At 35.6% G+C, this 20,778-nt stretch overlaps 1 protein-coding gene across 4 annotated transcripts in view; it reads right to left on the bottom strand.

The window, feature by feature from the left end:
- The window catches only part of SEC24B (SEC24 homolog B, COPII coat complex component), a gene marked incomplete at its 5' end in the record, with an annotated part of 90,232 nt that overhangs the window by 23,790 nt on the left and 45,664 nt on the right, over positions 1–20,778 (bottom strand). The window contains 5 exons of one of the 4 annotated variants that reach the window (XM_081088969.1): positions 1,022–1,124; positions 3,868–4,052; positions 6,790–7,013; positions 9,836–9,916; positions 15,195–15,299. In XM_081088969.1, coding sequence (XP_080945095.1) covers positions 1,022–1,124; positions 3,868–4,052; positions 6,790–7,013; positions 9,836–9,916; positions 15,195–15,299 — 698 coding nt within the window. The remainder of the gene's footprint in view (positions 1–1,021; positions 1,125–3,867; positions 4,053–6,789; positions 7,014–9,835; positions 9,917–15,194; positions 15,300–20,778) is intronic. The other 3 variants (XM_081088970.1, XM_081088971.1, XM_081088972.1) reach the window with 3 other exon arrangements.

The following is a 20,778-nucleotide window of genomic DNA, read 5'->3' as shown; positions in this document are numbered from 1 at the left end:
TCCCCTGTTGTCCGTGCCCATTGGTTTGGCTTATATGAATGCATACAAGTCCTTTGGTTGATTAACCTTCTGGCCCTTTAAATACAGTTACTCATGTTGTGACCCAACCATAAAATTATTGTCGTTGCTATTTCATAACTGTAATGTTGCTACTGTTATGAATTGTAATGTAAATATCTGATATGCCGGATGGTCTTAGGCGACCCCTGTGAAAGGGTTGTTCGACCGCCAAAGGGGTCGCGACTCACAGGTTGAGAACCGCTGCTATATAATAAAAGGGTAATATGCAAAACAACTGAACTAGGGAACGACTGGTTGCTATGATGCGCACTGACCACCAGGGGGCAGATGCCGCAAGGAGCTGCCCCCTGATGGTCACTGCGCTCCCACATGGGGAGCAGAGCTCAGCCAAAACCCGGGCTCATGGCTGGTGAATGCAGCTGTGGTGGTGGGAGCCTCTCCCACCTCTGCAGCACTAAGGATGTCTGCATCCTGGGCTGCGAAAAAGGGCGCAGGCCGGGCTGAGGGGACCCTCCCCCACAAGTGCACCAGGCTTCTAGGACTCCTTAAGTTTATCCTCTATGGCCTCTCCAACTTTCAAAACTAATCTTTCAAAATCCAGCTCAGACTTCATCACTCAAAGAAAACTTCTGCTACTATAGCCAGAGGAAATTACTTCCCATACTATACTCACCACCTAAATACCTTATAGAATTTGATTAGTTAACATGTATTAATTCTCCTGCATGTAATTATTTGTTCTTACATCTTTGTTCCCTGTTAGAGAAGACTTTCTTAGGGACAAGGCCAATGACTTAATCACCTCTATATTTACCAGTGCTTAGTTTAGGACCTGTCACAAAGCAGGTGCTCAGAAAATGTTTGCTGAATTGAACTGGACAGAAATTTGTTAACTTCAAATAAAAGAAGATGAAAAAATTCTAAGAAAATATATAATCTAAATACCTTGCACATAAAAACACATGTCAGTACCCACAAATATTTTTAAATATGACTTTACCGTTAGGTCTCTGAAGGGATGTAACAATAATCCTAAAGGAAGCTTAGCTTTAGTCAGTAAAGCCTGTGTCTGCGGAATATTTGTCAGAGTACACCGAAAGGAACTGCAAAAAATATAAACAACACGGACTACATTAGCTATCAGAAAAAAACAAAAAACAAACACCCTGAAGTAGACAGTTGTTGTAGATAAATAAGAACATTTAAGGCAGTGTTTCTCAAACTTCTGGCCCTTTAAATTCAGTTCCTCATGTTGTGACCCAATCATAAAATTATTTTTGTTGCTATTTCATAACTGTAATGTTGCTACTGTTATGAATCGTAATGTAAATATCTGATATGCAGGATGGTCTTAGGCGACCCCTGTGAAAGGGTTGTTCGACCGCCAAAGGGGTCACGACCCACAGGTTGAGAACCGCTGATTTAAGGGCATAAATGAAAATCATTTGAGTATGGTCTGTAATGGTAATTAGGAAGGTCCTTATTACTTTAAACATGTATATATGTAAAAATGTGAAAATACCTAAATTAAGGACTCAACATTTTCATGGTAGAAAAACAATTACTCCATTGTGACTAGCATGTAGGGCATAAATAGGAGGGAGAAGAAAACGTGAATGAAAAGCATATCTTTGCACTTTTAATAATGCTTTTCCTTTTTTTACTCCCCTCTTTTCACCCACTGAACTCCTAGCCTGAGACTCATCAGTTCCTGCTTCCTCTGAAGCCCCCCTCACCCCTGATCACAAGTCAGAAGGACTTCTCCCTCTGTGTTCTGAGATCTGTTTATGCTTCTGTGGTATCAATTAGTCTGTCTTTTCCACTTGAGATCAGAGATCATTTTGTCCTGTGCCATCGTAGGACTATTCCTCTCATACAGTGAGTACTTATAACTTATTAAGTTGTAAGTTAAGGTCAGTAGGCACAGAATCAATAAAGAGCTAAAAAGCAGAAGTAGGAGAAACCAGGAAAGTTATTTTCCTTAGAGTGGTTGACAGTCTGCAGAGAAAGCCAGATATACTCTAATCCAGGCTGGTGGTGTTCCTGCTCCGGGACCTTTACGTGTGCAGTCCAAGCAGCTGGGCACACTCTCTCACTTCTTTTCAGATCTCTACTCAAATGTTAACTCTTTGGGAAAAGCTGTCCTGACTCCTCAATAAAAAACAGTCACCCTCCACTTTTACTACTCCCTACTTCATAGTAATACGCTGACATTTCATTATATACTTATTAGTTTGACTGCTCAAAGTATGTCTTCCTTAATAGGATCTAAGTTACATGAGACTGGGAAATCTGTTCAGTTTACTGCTTCATGCCCAGCACCAGAAACAGTGCCTGGCACTTTACTTAGAAGGCATTCACTAATATTTATCATATGAATAATTTATCTTAATATGTAGGGACAATTATTATTCCTGTTTTACAGTTGACAATGCTAAGAATTTGAGAGGTTATATAATTGGCACAAAATCTCATAGCTACTTATCAGTGGAACCAGGGTAAGCAGCCTAGGTATGTCCAATTCTAAAGCCTGTACTCCTAATTACTCTATTTTGATGAGATATTTTCACAGAAAACATATAACTAAGTAGAAACGCATACAGCATTCCCTCCCTATGGACTCTTTAATACATATTCATATACATGTACATATACACATACAATATACTACACTCACCTACTTGGGAATGCCTAACTATTCATAATAAAGGCCATAATCCGCATTCTTATTGACTTGACAGAAGCTTACACTCAGAAGGATGGGCGGCTATTTTCAACCTAGAATCAATTTATTCATTTTTTATTGACGTGATCTTGGAACTTCCTTAGGCACAGATGGAGGATAGGTGGTAGGGTGAGGGAGTAGAAAGGGGACCCTTGGAAAGCTCCATTTTTTGTATTGGAAACTATATAAGATTTTGGTTGAAAAAGAGAGGCTTATTATACTTTTTTAAAAAGCTAGAAATCTATTGCCTTACAAAGGGCAATACTGGCTCTAAAGAATACCAACTCTCTTAACACAAGGAAGAACTTAATGTTGTTCTGTGAATCAGAGTTTACTTTATAAGAGATTCCAGGAGCAGAGGATGTCTTCTGGGAGCAGAGGAATATCCTACCAGGATGCAGAAATACTGAAAGCAGGCAAGAACAGAGAACTTTTTATCTTGGAGGCACTGTGAGGTACATAACAGAGCTTATCCACACAGAGGATGGCCACCAGATGCAGGCTGCCAGCTGAATTTCCCCAGGAGGTGAGGAAATACTCAAAAAGAAATCCAAATCTAAATTCAGGCTGGATAAATAGGCTGGGGTAACGGTCTTCACATTCTATACTGAGTGGGAAAAGAAAATTCAGGGATAAACCATTAATTTAACACGTTAAGCGCCCTGTCAGTCACCGGTGACTGACACTATACTTTCCTTCCGGAAGACAAAGCAGGCTGGGTGCTTAACATGTTAAAACTGTTCTTGCGATTATATAACTTTATGTCCTTTTCAAGCAAAGATAAAAGGGCATAAAACTGTAAAGATTCCACCTTATTTAAAAGACACGAGAAGTTATTGCTGATGAAAAGTGAGGAGAAAAAATGTAAGAGAAGGAAAATATAGATTTGGGTTCCTAAAACCCTTCACTAAAAAAGAAAAAAAGGTCCCTCGTATTAGGTGATAGGAATGGAAGTGGAAAAAGACAGAGATGGGACAGGAAAAAACAACCTAAATTGAATTTTATATCCAGAATATCTACATAAACTAAAATAGAAGTGTTCACATTAACAAAACTTCCACTTAAGGAATTATTACCATATTACTTTTACTGTTTTTGAAAATTATATAATAAATACTTACTCTGGGCTACAGTTTAATTTTTTAAGGTCTAAGTTCAAGTTAGGTATAGGAGCCAAAATAGGAGTCACGGGCAAAATATTCCTCTCCTGAGTGAGGTTTACAGGTCTTAGGCTTTCTGGTTGTACAGAACTCTGAAGGCTCAGTCCTCCCAGACTGGAGGACAGCTGGTTCATACCAGGATACTGCTGAGAGATAAATTAAAAGCAAAACAAAAAGAACAATATAACAAGCATGAATGAAATGTATTATACTACATATAGGATTTTAATATATAGAAAAAAGAAAACATTTAAACCTGTTGTTAACAGTAGAATGACTTAATAGGACAGTTCAATTTAAAGCATTCTTTAAAAAAACAAAAACAACTGAAAGCAAAAATACTGAATGAATTAAAATCTTATTAGCATGGTTAAACCTCACAGAATTTCAGCAACAATGCTTTTCAACATCAACAATTTGGTTTTTCTGAATACAGTTCCTACTAAAAAGGCAGCATAATGCTTGTTTTCAAGTTTATCCAATTACAATTTCAGGATAATGAGCTAATGTCATAGAAATGTACAATGATGGTCAATGAGTTTTGCTTCATTTATTTTTCTGCATTTCCTTTGTTATATTTGCAGCACCACTATGAATGCATGGCTTTTGATTAACTCCAAATGATTTAATGAATTGTGGCTACTCATTTTGATGCTCAAACTATCTAATTTTTGGCCAGTGAGAGCCCCTTCAAGCTAGCCGTGGTGTCCTTTTGATATGAGCCTATTAATTAATCTTCGTTAGATTCCTAACTTTCTGGCATAAAATTTTCTACTATTCCCCCTTTAGCCTTTGAATTAACCATTTATGCTAAAATTAAAAAAAAATTTTGGTTCTTGCTGCTAATTTATATACTTTTACATATTATGGATTGCATTTCAGAAAAAAAGTTTTAAAAATGAAAGTTGGGACTAGGATGATGTCTAAGAGTCCACTCCTAAAGCTCTGGCTTTAGGATGCTCATTTCAACTGTGATTAACAACATTATTTTTCAGTCTGTCTCTGCCCCTTGATACAAACTTCTCTAATCTAAAGCTAGAGTATAAAAAGGATTGTGATTACAGAAGAATAGAATGAGGCTACATTTAAAAATCGAGTATATTAAATATTAATTTTTACTTTTATTCCAAAGACAATCTCTTAACCTTGCCAAAATAACCTCCCAAATATGATGGGACAAGAATGATAATTCCCATTCTCTTATGTCAAAGGTCTGTAACCTTTTTCTATAGAGGCCCAGATAATAAGTATTTCAAAATTTAAGAGCCACTTGCCTCTTTTGCAACTATTCAGCTCTACCACTATAGTATAAAAGTCGGCATAGATAATACACACATAAAAGAATGAGTGTGCCTGCGCTCCAGTACAAGTTTATTACCAAAGTTGGCAGCAGACCAGGTTTGGCCAAGAACCTTTTCCTATGTCATTATGAAACCTTTTCATGTCATCACTTTCAATTTCAAAATATTTTTTTTTTCCTTGCCCAACATTCCAAGAACCAGATTATTTCTTTGAACTTGACTTTCTTTTCATTAGAATGTATAAATAAATGACATATTATGACCCCAAATAGCAATTTGCTTAAAGCACACAAGTCAGACCAGAGTGATTAAAAATGTGCTTCATCTGGAAAACCTAACAAAACAGAAGTCAGGGAAATTTGTGCTAATCAACCATATTTTTCTGGTGCCTCTCTAAGTTTTCTTCTTCCTTCTGAACCTTAATTCTAAGGTTAAATCCAGAAACAAAGAATTTTACTATTTCACTCTAATTGTTATTCTTAATTCACTATAAGATGAAATTTCTATTAAGTTAGTCTAAGAACAGTTTTATTATAAATAGAATGTTTTTGCCATCTTTTTTATATTTTATTTTCTTCTCAATAAATATAAATGTAAACTACTGTTCTGTATTATTAAATTGAGATGGTATTTAAGAGGTGCATCCAAACAAAGTCATGTCAAAATGGGTCATAGAAGTAGTTAATGAACATAAGCACTGACAAGCATTTATGTATGTGGAGGCTAGTACCTAGTTATATGTCATACAGATTTCTTCAAGTTAAGAGTTGGAACCAAAATGGCAAACCACATTTATGCTGTATCATTTTTTGGGGGGTAACAGAATTAAAAAACACACAGAACACTTAATGCTTATTTAATTTTGATAAAATTAATACATGCATATTATGAAGACTGAAAAATAAAAGTACGATGAAGAAAAATTACAGCTAATATCTTCATCCAAATTTAACCTCTTTAAAAATTTAATGTTGCCTGCCTGGCGTGGCTCAGTGGTTGAATGTTGACTTATGAACCAGGAGGTTATGGTTCAATTCTGGTCAGGGCACATGCCTGGGTTGTGGGCTCAATTCCCAGTGTGGGGTGTGTAGAAGTCAGCTGATCAATAACTCTCTCTCATCACTGATGTTTCTATCTCTCTCTCCCTCTCCATTCCTCTATGAAATAAATAAAAATAAGTAAAAAATAAAAATTTAATATTTATATTTCCTTTTATTTTTTCTATGTATGCATACACATGAAAATTAGAAACACCCCTAACTGGTTTGGCTCAGGGTCCCAGGTTCGATTCTGGTCAAGGGCATGTACCTTGGTTCCGGGCACATCCCAGTGGGAGTTGTGCAGGAGGCAGCTGATCAATGTTTCTCTTTAATCGATGTTTCTAACTCTCTATCCCTCTCCCTTTCTCTCTGTAAAAAATCAATAAAATATATTTAAAAAATTAGAAACAAATTCTTTCTATGCTCAATCCAGGCTTATCTGTATTTGTACCTATGACCCATTTGAATCACCAGAAATTTGTTAGAATTGATAGTTTCACAATTTTTAGATATGCAATGTCTTTCTATGACTAAATACATACTTGAGTATACTGCTGGAATCCAGAATATGCTGGGCTACAGGGCTGTCCTCCGGGATGCAGTGGTGCTGCAGTATTCTGATAACCAGGCTGAAGAGTGGGGTAACCATATCCAAATGGTTTAGCCACTTTTGAAGGCTGAGGGGCAGTGGGCACTGGAGCTGGAGTAGGGTCAGGTTCAGGAGCGGGATCAGGAGCAGGACTGCTTGCTGATGAAGAAAGCATATCTAACAAAGAGAAAGACAAGGTGTTAACACCTGAAAACACAACTGTATAAAAAGACTTGGCTCTTGGGAGAGCCATAACCTCTGGCATTTCCCTTTTTCTTTAACTTTTTACTATGGGAAATTTTGAACATTCACAAAAGTAGAGAACAGACTAATAAACCCCACATACTCATCATTCAGCTTTAATAATCATCAATATTTTGCTAATCCTGTATTATATGTTCCCAACCCATTTTTTTTTTTTATAGACCTATTTTAAGAAAACCTCACTGGTATCACTTGAACAAATACTTTGATATTCAGGTGGCATTTCTAATAGATAAGGCCTTTATATTTATATATTAACCATACAAAAAACAGTTTTTCCTTTTATTTTTTCCTCAGGAATGGGGCTATAAAGTAGAAAACAAAGCAAAGCACTAAAAAGAGTGTCAACTACTCTTTATTTTGCCATTTATCTGACCCTGCCATCTATAAAATATGTCCATGAAAAGAGTGGCATATTTCTATAATCCCCTAGAAATCTGTATTATTTATAGAGGCAAAACTATGAAAATATGAAAGAGTGTCTAGAAGTGTCCAGCTCCTAAAACAATGTCTGGTATGCAGTAGATGTCAATACAATTTAATGAATCAATGTTCTTCCTTTATTGAAATTTAAAACAAAAACTAAAATGTGATTAAACTTATGAAAACAGTATAAAATTTAATCATCATATACAAGAATAACAAGAAGAAATCCTAAAAATTATTCTATTACACATAACCATTATTAGCAATTTGGTATATTGACTGTTAGATTTTTTTTCCAAGTCATAGCTATAATATAGATGTATTCAAATCTATTTTCATATAAAAAATCATATTCTTCACCAGTAATCAGACTATGAAAACAATGCATTCTCAAAAGCAACTGACTAAATAAAATTTATTTTTAAAAAGTTTCTTGAGGAATCACATCTTTCTACTGACTCTATTTGCTCTAATTTTGAAGATACATTCCTACACATTCTGCTATCATCATGTGTTAAATAGGCAAGGCTTGGCTTATTAGCTTTCTGGTAACATCCCAGACTTAAAAGGACAAGAGCGTCAATGCAGTGTCAGATCCTTAAATTTCCTGCTTATCTCTCCTCATGGCGTTGAGACTGTAAGTAGAAAGGTCGCTTAACATGACATCAACATAAGAAATAAAGAACTGGATTCATAAACATGGAAGTCTAAAACTTATCCCCTTCTATAAGAAATGGACAATAGTTCATACATTTCTATAGTCCTAAAATCTATCCTAGTACCTGACATAGTAAACTTTCAATTCATTTAACCTTACTGCTACAGTTGCTCACATCTTTCCTTAATTTTGTTGCTATATAAATTGCTAGAAAATTTGCTGGTCACTCACTTACTCTGAAAGCATAGTTCATAATAAGATTTGTTGATAAATGAATATAAACAAACCATGGCCCAACTCCAAGGCCATGATCTTTTAACTACGCCACACTGGACATTTCACTTCAGGCTACTCTGAAGCTCATGACATACTGTACAGTTAGAGTATTCATCTTTCTTTCTTTTTTAAATATATTTTTATTGACTTCAGAGAGGAAGGGAAAGGGAGAGATAGAAACATCAATGATAAAAATCATTGATTAGCTGCCTTCTACACGACCCTATCAGGGATCGAGCCCACAACCTGGACATGTGCCCTGACCAGGAATCAAACTATGACCTCCTGGTTCATAGGTCAATGCTCAATCACTGAGCCACAATGGCCAGGCTAGACTATTCATCTTTTAGTTGATGAAGTAACTTCTAGAATATTTTGATGACAATGATTGCTTTTAGAATGGTCCACAACTTCTTATACACATACACACAAACAGTGGTTCCTAGGTGGGAAAAATCTGTAACCACGAAAGACTAAGGTAGCTTATTTAAGTATTCTTAAAATATTAAAAGGAAATTCTATATTAAGCTGAGATTAAACTTTTCTGATTTATAGGATAATGGCAGCAAGATAGTCCATTCAGTTAAGTACAGAATACTACAACTTTAATCCTGGATTATTCTCAGAGTGATAAGAAGAGAAGGGCAACATTACTTATTCTATTAGTCCTAAAGTTTGGAGTCATCAGAAAGAGAGAGAGAAAAAAGGGTAGGTCAGGTGTGGTTGTCAGGTGATAGGAGATAGGCAAATCAGAAAAATCACAGTATAAGATGTTATAATAAAAATGACTATTAATTACAAAAGGTTAAGTTTGTGTGTTTTTCCTTTAATACTATCCACTACTCCTATTTCTATGTAATGACCAAAGTTATTTCCTGATATGGTTAAAAGTAATGCCTCCAAAAACTACATCCAAGTTGGTTAATCTATTTACCTGGTGGAGGCAGCCAGGAGCCATAGGGGGAGTAAAGAGTCAAAGACTACTTATATTCAGAGGCTAGTTGGAAGGAATTCAAGGACCTAAGCATGAGAACAGAAATATAAAATATATTTAAGGAGTTATTAGCATAAAAAAGGGAAAAGAAGAGAAAAATTATTCACTATTAAAAGACTTTGAGAAGGAGGAAAATGATAAAGAGCATGATAACAAAAATAGAGTAATAAATTTCCTTAAGCTGCCCAAAAACAACATTCATAGTTGGTGTATAAAAATTAATACTATATAATTAAGGCTGAGAAATACCAGGAAAATGTCCCCTTTTCTGTTAAAAAATATACACCCTGCTAATTATGTATAATACATGTTCATGTTTTGAAAGCAATTAATGGTTAGTGACTTTTCAAGCAACCATTAAACAGGCACAAAACAAATTACCTGGGTAGCCGCCTCCTTCTAGGGCATCGTAACTGTTGGGCAGTGGAGAAGCACTGCTTGTGGTAGAAGAGCTGTCAATACCTAAAAGGAAAACCAAAGTGTCTACTAAGTCTAAAATGACAATGTATCTTAGGGCAGCCTTTGGCAATTTTATAGAAGATGCTTTGCTGACTCTAGTGAAAATGTAAAATGACTGATGTTTAAAGACATTTTTAAAAACACATAAATAAATTTCTGATACAAGAATAGGGGATGAGAATGAGAGTAGGAAGACTATGGAGCTGATGAGTGGAGTAAGATTTAATCATTCACATGTGATGGCATCCTAGAGAATAGATATCAAATTACTTCACACACAAATATAAATTTTACATTGATAGAAATTTTAATACAGTTACCTCTCAAAAACTGCATCTACCAAACTGCAAACTATTAAATATATATTATCAGTATTAGGATTCTTAAATTTTAATGACTTTTTGATCCCCAGTTGGCGCGCATAGGGAAGGCAACCGATCAATGTTTCTCTCTCTCTCTTTCAGCATGTCCTCAGATGAGGATTAAAAAAAGAATTCTTATTGTGTGTTCATTCAAAACCTGTAAGATTAATAGAAATTTTCTGTGGCAATTTATGATGAAATTTAGTGATGGGTCACACAGATAACAGAATGTACAATACATTTCCTTCATCTATTCACTCAACAAATATTTTGAGAGCCTACAGCTATACTAGGTAAATACGCTAGTGTATACAGTGATAAATAAAACCAAAAATGCACATGGTCCCTCTGTGGTGTTAGAGCGCTAGGTCTTTTTTAACTGTAAGACAAGATTCTGTGGTACAGAGGTGATCCTAGCTCTTAACAACAATATTATAAACTAGAGGCCCGATGCACAAAATTCGTGTAAGAATAGGCCTTTCTTCCCCCAGCTGCTGGCATCAGCTTCCCTCTGGCACCCAGGACCTGGGCATCCCTCACAGCCCCAGCTTCATCTGGAAGGTCATCCGGGAGGATGTCCGGTCTAATTAGCATATTATGCTTTTATTATTATAGATGGAGTTTAAACTACATTTTAGGTTAATTTTTAACTGTGATATAAAAAGAATAGGCATGCATAATTACCTTTCATTGGCTGCTTTTGGAAAACCCTGTGACTAGGTATGTTGACTCATGGCATAACAACTAAAGCTTTTTGCATAGACTGATTTTATTACCAGCAAAGAACATGATTTGGAGCAAAAGACTGCAGTTACATTAGACTCTGTTATTTACTTGTTATATAACTTTGGGGAAAAAACAATCAATACTCTCTTCTGCAAAATGAGAACAATTTGAAAAATGCCCTATATGTCTTTTTTAATGTTCTTGTGAGGCTTCAATGAGACACTAAACATGAAAAAACTTATGCAAAGTATGAGGACTACAAAAAAAAAGGTGGAAAACACAAAACACTTTCTTTGTGATTAAGAATGGGGAATGGATCTTTTTTTTATTTGTGAATTTATAACTAAAGAAGAATGCTAATACATAAGGTCAAAGTCTAAAAGTGATAGCATTAAAAAAAAAAATACACCAAAACCCAAATATTCATCAGGAGATGAATGGATAAACAAAATATGGTATATCTGTACAATAGGGTATTATTTATCTACTAGTTTACCTATAAAAATGGATAAAGTACAAACACATGCCACAATATGAATAATTCCTAAAACGAGCTAAGTGAAACAAGCGAGACAGAAGAGGTCACACATTGCATGATTTCATTTATATGAAATATGCAGACTAGGAAATCTATAGGGCTAGAACGTAGATTGGTGGTTTCCAAGAGCTGAGAGAAGGGGAAATGGGAAGCTGTTGCTTAATGGTCACACAGTTTTCTTTTGGGATAATGTAATGTTTAGTTAGTACATTCACAAAATTAGAACTGGATAGAAGTGGTGGGTGCACAAAAAACAAAATGAAACAATTAGATAGAGATGGTGGTTGCACAACATTGTGAATGTACTAAACGGCACTGAATTGTACACTTTAAAATGATTAACTTTATTATTGTGTAAATTCTTTTCAACAAATGGTTCTGGAACAACTAGATAGTCACAGGCAGAAGAAAAAAGTTAGACTCTTTCTTTATACTCTACACTAAAATGAACAAAACGTGGATCACAGACCAAAATGTAAGCACTAAAATTACAAAACTCTTAGAATATAGGAGTGCTGCACACCTGAAATTAATATAACACTGAATACCAACAATAATTGAAAAAAATAAATACAATTTTAAAACAAATAAAAAAATTTAAGAAAATGACTTTAATCTACAGAGTTTCAGTATTCATCTTGCTGTCAAAAAAAGGTACCTTTATATCTTAAAGTCACACACTCAACCAACTTCACCTAAAGCTAAAAAAGAGCTTCTGAACTTTGATAATCTGAACTATAGTGACAGCTTAAAAATTTTTTAATGGCCTACTAGCCAAAATTTCATTCTAAGTTAATAACCAAACATAGCATCCAAAACATACATACTTGGGATACATTTTAATAAAATAATCTGAAGCTTTAGTGCTAAATTATACTAACATGATTTTCTAAAATAAAGAGGCAAATGAAATAACATCAAGCAAAGTACTGCTTTCTGCATACTAGCTGGTTTCAGTTGAACAAACAACTTTGGTACTTTTTCCCACTCTTAAACCTTACATAGGCCCAATTTACCTCAGTCACTTCACACTACAATTAGTAACAAATACTCTGAGAACAAATCAGAGTATTTGTTATCACTATTTGAATGCAGTACTTAGGAAGAATTTTCCCTTATTCTTTTACTGGCTACATGTCATACACTGAAAGAAGAGGAGGAGGAAGAGAGGAAGAGCTGAAATCTGAGGAAGCAAAGGGAGAATAGATCATAAGAACAGCTCAAAATCCTTGAAGGTGGGGGAAAAGTATACGGATGCATGTAAGCCTTTAAAAGATAAGCAACATGGGTCAAGGAAGTCCAATGTACTTACTAGTATTGGTCAACTTTAAATTAACCAACTTAAAGTTTTACTTCCTCATAACTTGCATAAATCATGGAAAAAGTGTAAGTCAAATTCCATCTCCACTGCTTGTCAGTTAAAAGAAAATGAACAAGACACCTAACATCTATGAACCACTTCTTATTTGTAACAACAGATTTTAAACTAATACCTACTCCACAGGAATACTGTTAATATTAAACAGATATTAACCAGACTTAGGAAATGCTCTTCATTTTCTCTCATCCCTCCCCCTATCCCCTCAAACAGTGTTACAAATGGGGTTGGGGGTGTGTGTGGGGGGAGGGGGGGCAGAAAAAACAAGACAGGAACCCTGATTGATAAAGCCAACTGTTTTTTCTCAGACTTCAACCAAACATTTCTTAACATTTACCACTGCCAGCCAAATTACTTTCGATTTGTAAAAATGATTTTCTTCGTTTGGTAATGCTATGCTATACTCTCCTTCAATCTTCTGGCTACCTTAGCCTCAGAACTCATTTTCCTCAGCAGATTATTCTAAGAGCCTAGTTTCAGTATGCTCCTATGAATACTTTTGTAAGAGAAGTGCAAATTTGGCTGTTATTTTTCCATGTAAACGCCCTCAGTGACTCCTCACTACCTTCAAAATAAAATCCAAACACCTTAATATGAAATACAGTAAGTCCTCACTTAACATCATCTATAGCTTCTGTGTTAAGTGAAGTAATGTATAATTAAATCAATCTGACCATAGGCTAATCAATATAAACAAGATTTAAGTTCTTGCAGTATTTCATTAACTTTATACCAAAATGATGTTATTTGAGGATCTGCTGTGCCTGGTTTTCAAAGGTCTCATCCAGTCATTCTACCCAACCTCATTCAATTCTTCTGGCCACGGTCCTTTGCAGACCATAGGTCCCCGATTCGCTAAAGTTCCCCAATATGCCATCTTCTCAAAATCTCCCTGGTTTGTTTTAAAAAGTATCTGTGCCTCTCCCCGGATCCCTCACCTGCCTAATCCAACTACTCCTTTTAGACTCAGCTCAGGTACCAGTCTTAATCCCCCAGAGAATCTTCCCTGTCATCCAACCCTACATCTGGTTCCAGATTATCCTATATATTCCTATAAAACACTATGATTAACATAGAATTCACTGTAATTTTGTTCTAGATTCCAAACTATTCTGTGAGCTTATTGCATTTTTAATAAGGTTACAAATGAACTCTATAAATTTGTAATAAGGGCCGAAACCGGTTTGGCTCAGTGGATAGAGCGCCGGCCTGCGGACTGAGGGGTCCCAGGTTCGATTCCGGTCAAGGGCATGTACCTGGGTTGCGAGCCCATCCCCAGTAGGAGATGTGCAGGAGGCAGCTGATCGATGTTTCTCTCTCATCGATGTTTCTGGCTCTCTATCTCTCTCCCTTCCTCTCTGTAAAAAATCAATAAAAATATATATATAAAAAAAAATTTGTAATAAGGTTACAAATAGACTCTATAAGTTAGTTGTACAGAATTCAGGATACTTTTACAGAGAAATGAGATAACTGGGACTTATTATACCGTTAGTTTACTGGCACTTAAGAAAATCTATAATCCATATTACTGATTAAATACTACATATCTGTAGCAGGCTGGAAACAATAAAGCATCTGCAAATGTTTAGTATTTCAGTTAATTAGATTTAAGGCTAGCCCATTTGAACACCATTTGAACACCATTTCTATTTGAACCTTTTGAACTCTAACTCTGGTATCAAATTACCTTCATTTTAGCCCCAGAACGCTGCCCTCTCTCACTGTACAGAAAGATGGAACTTCCAGCTACAGCCACCAGATATAGAGAATATTTGCAAACTGGAAAATAACTACAAATTTTTGGCTTTCTAAATATATAGTAAGTGCCAAAAGGAGCTTAAAGAAACATTGTTCTATTTCTGTCATTGTTATATAAAATCCAAATGGTTTATTCTGTTTAGACTAAGTAGCATGCAAAGCAGAAAAGAAAACATTCCTCCTAAAAGATGTTAGAGCAAACAGTCAAAAGCTTCAATCAACACTCAATTCTTTTGCATGACCTGAGCGGAAATGCATTTCTGAAAGAAGAAACCACTGTCATCATGAATGATGTATTGTTATTTAATGAAATGGTAAAGATGTCCAAAGTAAGAAAAACAAAACAAATAAGCAAAACACCAAATTTCAAGTGACCGCAATCTTCTATAACCTAAACCAAGTAAGTTCATTGAGCTAAATCTGCAAAGATACTTTTTAAAGAGGCTATAAGACTGTGGACAAAAAAAAGAACTTGAGTAGGAAAAGATTAAGAACTGGTGTAAAGCTAAAGCAGACCTGCTTCCTCATCCTCCTCCTCCTCTTCCTCATCATCGGAAGTTGATGACAAGGGAGTTGGTGCGGAGCTAGCTTGATTATTAACATATTCACCATACTGCATGCCTGTAAAGTGGAAAGCACAAACACGAGTCAAACCAACAGGAAAGATGAGAAATAAAATTTGACATTGCATTAAAAGTGAGAAAGAACTCTGACATTCCAAAGAGCAACCCAGCATGCATATTAATATTAGCAAATTTATTATCAAAACGGAAACTGTTAGAAAATCTCTAAAAGCAGTTTAGTAAAAGCAGCTTTAATATGAAGTAGCTGATTTAAGTGTGGAAAAAAGTACCATGAATTACATTAACAATATTAGGAAACGGCAATGATAATCTCTGAAAATCTCACTGAGTTCTATACATGTTTACCTTCTTTAAGTTTAGGGCCCTTGTAGTATACTTCCTTTGGGACTGTGCATTCTTGGTGAGCAGTGATCATTTTACTGAAATGAATTTATATAGCATACAACACACACAGAGATACTTGATACCTTCCTTCTGTTAATGCCACCCTGATGGTAACTCAGTTCTCATAACGGAAAAAGAATGACAGTTAAAGAAAAGAACTGTATTCAGCATAGTTCTCTGCTATCAGCAGATGTTCAAAAAAAGGGTGTGTGTATGTTTTGGGGGGGTGGGGGGGGGGGGAGAGTAATTAATTGTGGCCCTGCAAGTGTGGCAATTACAGAATAGTGTATTTTCTGAGATGGCCAATTAGCTCCGCTTCAGTCTATTGCCTGCACCTGAGTCTGAAGTAGGTCAATGAGTGGTCCTCTGTGAGATCCACCAAGAGAAGGTAGAGTCTGTAGAAAAGGCACTACAGCTGGTAACTGTATAATACTTCTCTTTAAAATTTTGACTGGGTGTTTTTATTATTTAATTAATGTGCAAAATCAAGACTTAAAACATTAACATCCACAGAAAATTTTTAAGAGGGAAAATAATCTTAATTAAAAATGAAAACACCTTATAAATAAGAATAAGCCCCCTGTAGGGAAAATCTTACAGCTCAGCTTGAAAAAAGAAAAACCTAGAAACTGAATTTTCAAGAGCATTTCACAATACTGGAAGCACAATGAAGCCTGGCCTCACCAAAATCCCATGGTAACTCCCTGATGCTCTCTTCATTGTTTCTTTCAGGTGACCTTTTAAATTAGCATGGATAAACATAACTATGTCTATAGTAAGAAAAAAGCTATAAAGAGTAACATCTGAGCTGAGAAGGGAGTAAAGGTTAAACTGTACATGTGTAATCTCCTCACCCTGACTAAAAAAGTCGTGAAAAAAATCAGCTATGTTTGCTGAAACATCTTCTAAATATATAGATAAAATGGCAGTTATGATAAATTCATCTGAGAAAATAAAATCAATTTAAGTAATTTCAGAAAAATACTAGAAATAAGCTTGATACCTTGAAAGACCAAATTCAGAGGGGCATATTCCTCTAATAAAAGTCTAGGTAAGATAAAAATTTGACTAATATTAGACCTTAGGTTAGATATACTAAGAAGTTTACAAGTAAACATACGTTTACAGTAAAAAAGGTTTTATAGAAAAGAAATTCTTCAATTTAAGGACTTCCTTAAAATGAAGTACTTTTGCATGTTGGGAGCCAGGTGTCATGCAAGATGTGTCAGGAGCACTGGCTTCATGGTGAGGTTGTAGCTTTTGACTAGCAGTCCAAAATGCTGGCTTTAAAATGTCCCTCTTCCAGTGGAAAGCCCAACCATGCAGACACCTTGCTCATAAACTTACAGTATGTTTCAGAAGTGGAAATAATTAATGACCAAACAGAAACCCCACCTCCCCTAGCCTCACTCAATGTTAGTAAGGATGGGAACTACACCTGTTTTGTTCATCACTGAATATACAGAGCCTTGCAGACAGACAATGGAAGAGATGGCCTTTTAAGTGAAATACTAAATTCCAATCCATCTAGAGAAGGTTTGAACTAGCAATTGGAGATGAGCCTGTTTTGCTTTCTATTGGCAGTTCACTGCAGGCTAAGAAGTCCTATGCGTATCCACAACAGTGGGATGTAAGAGCAAGCTTGAAAGAGGACAGTGAAGTTGCAGAAGGTGGAAGTTTTGAATATCATTTTCTCCACAGCAACACTGTACCTCTTAAAATGCTCCAAATTTTCTGACTGTAAGACAAAAGCATTTAAATAAAAGTACAAAAGCACTCCAAAGCCAATCATAAAAAAAAAAAAGTACTTTCTCAAAATGCAATTAGCACTGCACTTTAGAAAGTACACATACAGGATGAGGCAAAAGTAGGTCTACAGTTGTTCACATGGAAAAATAACACAATAATTAATAAACATAATACAAGAATAAACATTTCACATACAACTGTGAAACTACTTTTGCCCCACCCTGTGTGTATATGTATATATTTAATAAGAAGAAACAGGAAGAAATTCCATTTGTTGTGCTGAGCCAGTGGTCGGTAAACCGCGGCTCGCGAGCCACATGCGGCTCTTTGGCCCCTTAAGTGTGGCTCTTCCACAAAATAACACGTGTGGGTGCGCACGTACAGTGCGATTGAAACTTCGTGGCCCATGCGCATAAGTCGGTTTTCGGCCTGGGAGAGTCTATTTTGAAGAAGTGGCGTTAGAAGAAGTGGGGGTACGTTCGCTGAGGTCAACCCCTCAGATTGAGGACGTTTTTAGCACAGGCCAGCTTAGGAGTACCCTAATTAAGTTATTAACAATGTACCTACCTATATAGTTTAAGTTTAAAATATTTGGCTCTCAAAAGAAATTTCAGTTGTTGTACTGTTAATATTTGGCTCTGTTGACTAATGAGTTTGCCAACCACTCTGCTGAGCTAACAGAGGCCAATAATCAAGAAAAAATCAGAGGACAATCCATTATTTTCATGATTGAATGAATATGTAGGCGCTAACTCTGTATTAATCAAAGGAACCAAAGTACAGGGACACCATAACATTATAAGATAAATATTTCCTTCTCTTTCTTCAGATTTAATGAATAAAAATAGATTTACTTATTATTGGAAAAATATCCAATATTTACTTGGAAGCAAATGAAATGACTACAGAATGATAAAAAAAATTATAAAACAATGACTCCATGCACTGGAACAAATTCACAAATAAGACAGACTAGAGTAATATTATTACTCATCATAATATCATGTTAGATTATACTATAGTTGTCAACTATACTATATTAACAGAATATCAGCCAGCATACTCAAAACATTACTTTCCTGCAAAAAGATGCAGTGCTTCGTAAGAAGTGCTGGAGATGAAAGTATCAAGATTTAAGCCCTTCCCCAAATGTGACTTAATATGCTCAGAATTGTGCCTTCCTTTCCTTGTTCAAGTAAACTTTGTTAAAAAAGCTTGGTGATAGTAACAGCACAAGAATATGCCATTTTATTTAATCCAAAGAGGAATGGTAAGAGCTCCAGAATATCAGCCAATCCGTACTAAGTGCCCTTCTCTAGACTGGATCCATCCAGTACATGCAAACTGTACTAAAGGAGTATGGCCAGAAAGGGGCTGACAGCCAAGCTGCTGTTCTGCAATATGTGAATGGTTCCGAGAACTTCCAGAGTGCCTTTTCTCAGATTCCTTTTCTTACGAGCCAGAACCTATGTATGACATACACAGGCTGCATTTATAAAGAAAGTGGTAAGCATATGACATGTCTTCCAGAGTTCAGCCCAAAACCCACTGCAAAAATGTACACGGAGTACCTTCCATCCCACCACCATCAAATGGGGAGGGAATGCTATATATCCTAACTTATTCTGTGTAAATTAGAACTTCCAAGGTATGATTATGAAACCAATAGGCAAGAAGTCTGCAAGAATCTGACATTATGAAGAGTTCTGTAATTAACAAGGCTCCAATATCTTAAAAAGGACATTTGGTTTAAACTACCCATCCTAAAGTACTTTCTGGCAAAACTCTCCAGGAGACCATATCCTTGGGGATACTTTTAATAAAAGGCTTCTTCACTATTCCCTAGAAACAGCTACATTGGAAATAAAACAAACTAGTCTTAAGAGAACAAATCCTTGTGAGGTTAGCTTTTGTAAATTCAAGAGTTCAGACTTTGGAGCAACTGTTATCTTTCCTAAACTGGTCTTCAAATGAGGTACACATACTACAAAGATTTCCAAAGATTCTTTCAAAAGGATGGTTTTAAGGGCATCAATTACCATATTCCTCTCTTTCCTAAAACTTACCTACCGAAGAAAGTGCCTGTGTTAACAATAGCCTTTCTCTCCCTTTACAAAGGAAACTTATTCTGAATTTATCCTAAACCTTACTATAACGCATTGCCCTGAGCTATAAAAATCTCAGGTGCTAAAGGGAAAACATATCCCCTTCCTTAAATTATTAATCACAACTCCCTAAATCTATAGACTTTCTTTTACCTTGCCATACATGTTTCTGTTAAAAATGAAACCTTGCAAGTTGGGTTGGTTTTCACTGGAACATTCTTAATTCAAATATTGAAAAATGAATGTATTTAATAATTCTGAATGTATGGGGTCCCCAATCACTACTGTCAAACAACCCACTACTTTTGAAAGAATTCCATGAGAACAAAGCAAAACAGTAAAAAATACTGACTATAAACAGCAGGACATTATAGATATACTGGGATTCTGGGTTCAATTCTAGGTGCTACCCCTACTTACTAGTTGTGTGTCCTTGGGCAAGTTACTAACCTTTCTGTTCTTCATTTACATGATCTGTAAATGGGGTAATAACTACCTCAAATAAGTTGTTTTGAGGATGAAATAAATTAATATACATATTTCAAACCTTAGAATGGTGCCTGAAATATACTAAATATTATGTAAATAGGAGATGATATTTAAAAACCAGTAAAAAGTGCCGAGGTCTTTGAAAGAATTAACTAATAAGCAAGGGCATCTTTGAAGTTGTGACCAAAAAAACTTATCTCTTTTAAGTAGTACTGTTTTAGTAAGTCATATCAGACCAACAACCATGCACTGCACAACTACAAGAGGCACCATTCACGCAAACTACAACTTGTACAACATACATGGTAGCCCTGACTCACACAATTATAGGTGTACCCCAGACCTAGCCAAAGGCATAGAGGCCACTAAGAAGTCAATCTCCTACTTAAGAAAAAGAAATATTAAAAGCTACAATTCAAATATCTCCAGTATTATCTTTTCTGTTACTTATTTTAACAAGGAGCGTATCTTAGGTAAATCAAGAGTTTAAAAGCAAACAACAAATTCAGCCTCATTTTATAGAAAGAGCACAAGGACAGAAAGTCTGAGTTAAAAATCTTTCATTCTGCTACTTACTAATCTAAAATTTGGACTGGTTATGGAATTTTTGTGTGAATCTCACTTTTCTCATCTGTAAAACAGATAATATCTACATCATAGGATTGACATGGGGATTAAATAATAAATATGAAATATCTGGCTCATTATAAGTGCTCGATAAATGGTAGCTCATTCTCTTTTCAAATCTACTTATTAAGGAAAATAATTACAATTATTTTGTGAAAAAGT

Source organism: Myotis nattereri (assembly GCF_964212035.1).
Source record: "Myotis nattereri genome assembly, chromosome: 1".
NCBI classification, from domain to species: Eukaryota; Metazoa; Chordata; class Mammalia; order Chiroptera; family Vespertilionidae; genus Myotis; species Myotis nattereri.
This window is presented reverse-complemented; position numbering and strand designations above follow the sequence as displayed.